General features: G+C 35.9%; 1 protein-coding gene across 1 annotated transcript; it reads left to right on the forward strand.

Annotated features, from left to right (window-relative positions):
• Positions 1 to 736: 736 nt before the first annotated feature.
• LOC101217560 (protein ACTIVITY OF BC1 COMPLEX KINASE 3, chloroplastic) lies at positions 737 to 4,459 on the forward strand. Its single transcript, XM_004135527.3, has 7 exons — positions 737 to 1,242; positions 1,341 to 1,568; positions 1,960 to 2,295; positions 2,396 to 2,951; positions 3,253 to 3,439; positions 3,574 to 3,940; positions 4,154 to 4,459. The coding sequence occupies exons 1-7, from the start codon at positions 925 to 927 to the stop codon at positions 4,280 to 4,282; spliced, it is 2,121 nt and encodes a 706-aa protein (XP_004135575.1). The 5' UTR covers positions 737 to 924; the 3' UTR covers positions 4,283 to 4,459.
• The last annotated feature ends 1,999 nt before the right edge of the window (positions 4,460 to 6,458 follow it).

Below are 6,458 nucleotides of genomic sequence, written 5' to 3' on the forward strand. Positions count from 1 at the left end.
AAATTTCAAATAATTGATAATAGTTAAAAAGTACAGGAAACTATGAACCAAAAGTAAAAACTACCTTCTCTACCTTTCCACTCTCTCAAGAAAACTTGCAAAAACCACCCATAAAATAACTGATCTCCCTTTCTCTCACTCTACACAATAACTACTACCCATAACCATGTATTAATCTGTTAATCTAGGTATCTAACATATTCACGGTGGAATATTATGTATCACACACACCATTTGAAGAATCTCTTCTTGGAGGAATAAAGCAGAGGAGAGATCTTATTTTTTATTTCTAGAAGAAAATAATTGAGTGTTTTTGAAAAATTTCCGTAAACATTTTTTCTATGAATTTTGAAGTTTGCATAAAAAAATATTCTTCAACTTTCAAAATTTTCATTAATATTCTCATACTCTTGAAAAAGAACTACCAAATAATATTTGTTATTAGAATGGAAAGAAACAAATAGTACTTTGTTTTAACAATATTGTTTTAAAATAATCTTGTTATTAGAATTAAAGATATCTTTTTAAAAAAAATTAATTTTTTTTTTTTCTTAAGCCTTAATATATTTTTAAAACCAGTAAAAGGATATTTTTTTTAGAGAAAGTACAAACTTCTATAATATGTGTATGTATATATATATATATTGGTAATTTACTTTAGGTTTTTTTTTTTCACCTTTTTATTTTTTTAGAGAAGACTTTAAGTTCACATTTATTTGCAATGAATGGGCAGTGAGGAAAAATGACAAAAATTCCATTTTCTCAAGTGCAGTTTGCAAACACGACATGTTATGGTGGTTGTGGCTGATACTTATTGCTGTTCCGTGGACGAGACAATTATGACGGAAAACATAAGCAAAATTCTCAGCTCCTTACACAATTTCTTCCAACAATCCTTTGGATTCGTTCCTCCTCTACCTCAACATGAGTATTGTTGTTGGTCATCATTCGTTATGGCGATCCGGCGACGCGATTTCAAGGTTCAATGGCTCTTCCCGTGGAACTACCCTTGTTAAACCAAAGTTCGCTCGATTGAAACAGCCTCTTGCAGCTCTAGTTGAGGCGAGACCTAGGGCTGTGCCTGCAGTTAATACCGATACCTCCCTGCCGACCCAGCTGGTTTTGGCTGTTGGTCGAACTGATGATTTGCAGGCCGAGGCCAGGGCAATGGCCCGGGCTGCAAACGCTCCCTTCTACAACCCGGAACTTCTTGCCAAAACGTACGGTTCTCGCCCAATTGAGGTTTTTTTTTTTTTTTTTTCTCTCCTTTCCCTCTACCTTTACCGAATTGCTCTTCCTCTTCCTACTTCAGAGCTTAATGTCTTGACCAAAATTTCCAGGTATTGCAGAGGGCTCTGAAAATTCTGGTTGCGCTTAGTTCATTTGGAGTCAAATTATGGTTGGACAAAAACAGTGGCCAACTCGATCAAAATAAAAGGCGGCGAGCTGCTGAATTGCGAGGAATTTTTACTCGATTAGGTCCTACCTTCGTGAAATTAGGCCAGGGATTGTCCACCAGGCCAGACATCTGCCCACCTGAGTACCTTGAAGAGCTTTCTCAGCTCCAAGTATATATACCCATTTCTTCTCTCCTTCCGTTTTTTTCCTACCATGCAGAGAACTCATAAGATTTATTGACTATAGATCTCGTTTTAACATCCAAATAGGTGTAGCATGACTTGTACAATTCATGAGTAATGGCACCATGTTAAAGAAAGAACATAGATGGTGTCTATCATTTTAGATGTCCTCACCATAATCTCTTACTCTTTCATCTTTTAGTTGACTTGGCTGTTGGCATGCTTGTATTTATCCTTTCTAAACTTATGATCTTTGAGTTTTTGTTTTTAGTCTTTTGTTAAGCTTCTATTTTTGTGCTCTTTATTTTAAGTCTCTTGTTTAAGCTTTGTTTTGTTTTGATTCTTGGTCTCCTTCTAAACTGTTACTGTCTCTGAACAGGATGATCTACCGACCTTCCCAGATGCAGAAGCTTTTTTATGCATTGAGGAGGAGCTGTCATTAACGCTTGATTCCATTTTCTCATCATTATCTCCATCTCCCATTGCAGCTGCCAGCTTAGGTCAAGTGTACAAAGCCAAACTCAAGCAATCTGGCAAAGCGGTTGCCATAAAGGTTCAGCGCCCTAACATTGAAGAAGCTATAGGACTAGATTTCTACCTGATAAGAAGCTTAGGATTTCTCATAAATAAATATGTTGACATCATCTCAAGTGATGTTGTTGCTCTTATTGATGAATTTGCACGCAGAGTTTATCAAGAGCTTAACTATGTACAGGTTAGGTTTACTTGTTATACATCTTTCTTACACCGAACATCTATCACAAACGTGCCGATATTTTTTGGTTTCTAAATTTTAATTTTCTGGACCCATACAGGAAGGACAAAATGCTAGGAGGTTTAAGAAATTATATGCTGACAAGGAAGATGTACTTGTCCCAGACATATTTTGGGATTATACGAGTGGTAAAGTTTTGACAATGGAGTGGGTTGATGGTGTGAAATTAAATGAGCAGGAAGCTATTGAGAAACAGGGGCTGAAGGTTTTGGATCTGGTGAATACTGGCATACAGTGCAGCCTCAGACAGCTACTTGAGTATGGATACTTTCATGCGGATCCTCATCCTGGTAATCTGTTGGCAACACCGGAGGGAAAACTTGCCTTTCTAGATTTTGGAATGATGAGCGAGACTCCAGAAGAAGCAAGATGTGCAATTATTGGACATGTTGTTCACATGGTTAATCGGGATTACGAAGCTATGGCTCGCGATTATTACGCTTTAGATTTCTTGTCACCTGATACTGATGTTTCTCCAATTGTGCCAGTTCTTAGGAATTTCTTTGATGACACACTTAATGCAACTGTGAGTGAACTAAACTTCAAAACAATAGTGGATGGTTTGGGTGCAGTATTTTATCAATATCCATTCAATGGTGAGTTAGTCCACCTCGAGATTTTAATTTTCCAAAACCTTGCAACTTAATTTTGAGAATTGGTTGAAGTTTTTATTAATTAATGTATTAATGGGCATCAATATTTCTCTTTTACATTTACTAGATGCATACTAATTAGAAAACCACAAGCTGTGGCTAATTTATTCTTTATTTTCAATTGGAAGCTGTAGTGTAGACGGTCGACATGTTTTCGCATGATTTCTAAGTCCTTTATTATTATTATTATACAAAAGCTATCCTATTACTGAACTTGAGTGTTTGCTTCATAATAATTGCTCAGTGCCAGCATACTACGCATTGATTTTGAGATCCCTTACTGTACTGGAAGGGTTAGCGCTGTATGCTGATCCAAATTTCAAAGTTCTGGCTGCTTCGTATCCATATTTTGCTAAAAGGCTTCTGACAGATCCAAATCCTTATCTGAGAGACGCGCTTATTGAGCTGCTTTTTAAAGATGGGAAATTTAGGCATGTGCCAGCAAAATTTATACCTCATTTCGTTTCTCAATCTATACAAGACTTGATGTTCTTTTCGATAAAATGGTGTTTATGTATTATCCTTTTGGATGCCCACCTGAAACCCTTTTATTTGCCCATTACAGATGGAGTAGACTTGAAAACCTGTTGCTTCAGGGTAGAAAGGACAGAGACTTCTCAGTAAAAGATGCTCTACAGCCCGTCCTGAAGCTTTTATTAGGTCCAGATGGCGAGGGACTCCGAGTCTTAGCTATTAAGGAAGCTATTCGTGTGACTGAAGCTTTTGTTTTAGGGACAGTTAATGATACATATAATTCTATCCCTGATTTTATGAGAACTCTATTATTTAGGGATAATGGTTCTCGAGCTCTTGGTATGAGCAATGAAGAGAAAGAAAGTATGGTAGAGCTTCGAGATCAGGTACTGAGGATATGGAGACTACTTCAGTCTTCTGAAAATTTTGATCCTACACTTTTGCAACCCATTGTGCAGGTACGGACTAGCATATTTTTCTTTTTGTGCTTTACTGAAGCTGCTACCTGTTGATACACAAAATTGAAACCACGATGTCCGAAGGCGACTTTGTTATTGCTATAATTAAATGTGGCTCGTATTTCGTTGCAGATGAAAATCTCATGTGAGATGAAGTTCAATTTTAAACCATATATAACTTGCCTAAATTTGTTAAATATCTTCCACAAACAGGTCCTACAACAGCCTGAGGCTCGCAGTTTTGGTGGCCGCATTTTCAGTGGGATTACTCAGCGTCTTGCAGCTCGGATGCTTCAACAAGTACTTCGAGCTTCAACAACAGTGTCTGCATCGACTGTATAACCATTGTTGATTCGTGTACCTTTGTTAATTTCTTTGACATTCAATAATATCACTGCTAGTATATTCGTCATTGTTGTTAGCATCAATGGTGCACCAAAAGAAAGTAATAATACCATTCATTTTTGTATGTTGTGGAATTATTCCTTTTGGTGAAATATGGGGAAGTTTTGGTGGAAATCGTTGCGTAATTATACAGTAAAAATGTGCATTTGGTAGGCCGCTCTTAGTTTATAGAACAAACTTGTGTGGCTCGAAAGGGAAAATTTCATAAAATGATGCCAAAAAAGAAAACTTTTTACCAATTTCTATAATCTCTATTGGAGATGACCTTTGCCGAAGTGCCAAAAATTCTCCCAAAAGAACTCTTTTCAACGTTCCTCCCACTCCATCGTCAACAATTGTTTTTGTTGACACATTTATTCTCAACTAACATTCTCACAAACAACATTGAATGCTACTGATATGAAGAATGAGGTATGGAAGGTCACTTTCATTTGAACCGTTGAACTTCTTCTCCAACTACTCTTAAGTTTGTTGTGCTCTCATTCATTGTCATGCCATCTTTCATTTGTGTAACAAAGAGAGTGTAAATTTTTATCAGTAATTTTATTCTAGAATCGTTTATTAAACTAGACGATTTTATAGTTAATTTTAAAAATCTCTTATTTTTTTCATAGGAAAATTCTCTTTGCAACCTTGAGGATTTAACATATGATCGTTTGAAGTATTACTATGCAATTGTGCAGCTTTTACAGAGTGATCATGTTGTGAAAGTTATACAATTGTTTAGTTCTTGAAAGCAGTCGTTTAGTTTTTTTTTAACTTGATCATTTAGATTTTTATAGGATATCGTTTAGATTTTACATAGCAATCTCTTATTCTAATATAAACGTCCAGTTTCGTATCATATATCAATGATTAATATGCTTCTTTGTGCAATTTTGTGGGGAGTGGAACGAGTCTAGAAGCAATTATGTTGGAGGTAGTATGAAAGGTCGGAAGGTTAGACATGATAAAACGTGCAATCAATTAGTAAGCATTCTACACCAACAACTAAATATTGATCTAGATAGATTTAACATACACATCAAATGGTGTTACAATTTAATAGTCGCAACCTCATCAAATGGTGGTACAATATTAATATAATTAACCATGAAGATTTTAGATTGTTTTTAGAGGGAAGTGATGCGTCCAAGATATTGTTGTTTGTGTCCATTACCTCTCGCGAAAGTCTTGGAATAGACACAAATAACATGTACCAGCAGCGAAATCCCACAATTCAAACGATTCCAAGAGTAATACCAAGAGTAAATGAAATTTGTAATGGTCACAACGATGTAATATGCATTTTGATTATTAACATGTATATGAGCAACGTTCAGGACCACATCGACACCCTCCATTTGTGTCCCTATCACATAGGTAGACATGCCAACATCTCCCCTACCATTCAACATTCAAGCACAATCGTTTGTAGATGTACCTAGACCAGGTGATGAACCATCATGTGACGACCTTATCACAATACCACACAATTGTTCACGATGAGGTATACATGTCAATCAGATCTTCTTTTTCTTTTTCATTTCCTTTTCGATCATGGATCTGAGCAGTAGGTATCATAGCCTCTCACCACTTGTAGCCTTTCGATTGTACCATCAAACAACCACAAATCAGTTATCAGAATAAAGTCTTCTAAAGCATATGTTACCTTCTTCCCCAAAATGTTGAAACTTATAGCGTTTGATTTTTTTCCGCAAACTTCCCTTGAAAAGAAAAAACGATGGACTAGTTGCCCATCAAACACAAGGTCCACATCCAACAATGAATCAAATATTGATTTCCTAAACAAGCTTATTTTCTCATTTGAAAGTTTATTTTTAATATCACTAATTTTGTAGACCTGACAAGATACAACAACAGGGAAGTATCTCTCAACAGGAACGAATGAGTCATCTTATCAATACATAAGATATGTAAGCTTTCAAGTATGATTTTGACTAGTCGACGGTGAAACTTTTCTTCTTATTAATGCCCAGTGCCAAAATAATACAATTGAACTAGTTCCTCTCTCTTTTATTTCTTTTTTTTTTTTAAAAAAAAACAGTATTTGTATTGGTGAATACAAATTGAGAAGGCAACAAACAAGGTGGTTTCGCTAACAAAATCTAAC

The sequence above is a fragment of the Cucumis sativus genome, chromosome 1, assembly GCF_000004075.3.
Source record: "Cucumis sativus cultivar 9930 chromosome 1, Cucumber_9930_V3, whole genome shotgun sequence".
Taxonomy (NCBI): Eukaryota; Viridiplantae; Streptophyta; class Magnoliopsida; order Cucurbitales; family Cucurbitaceae; genus Cucumis; species Cucumis sativus.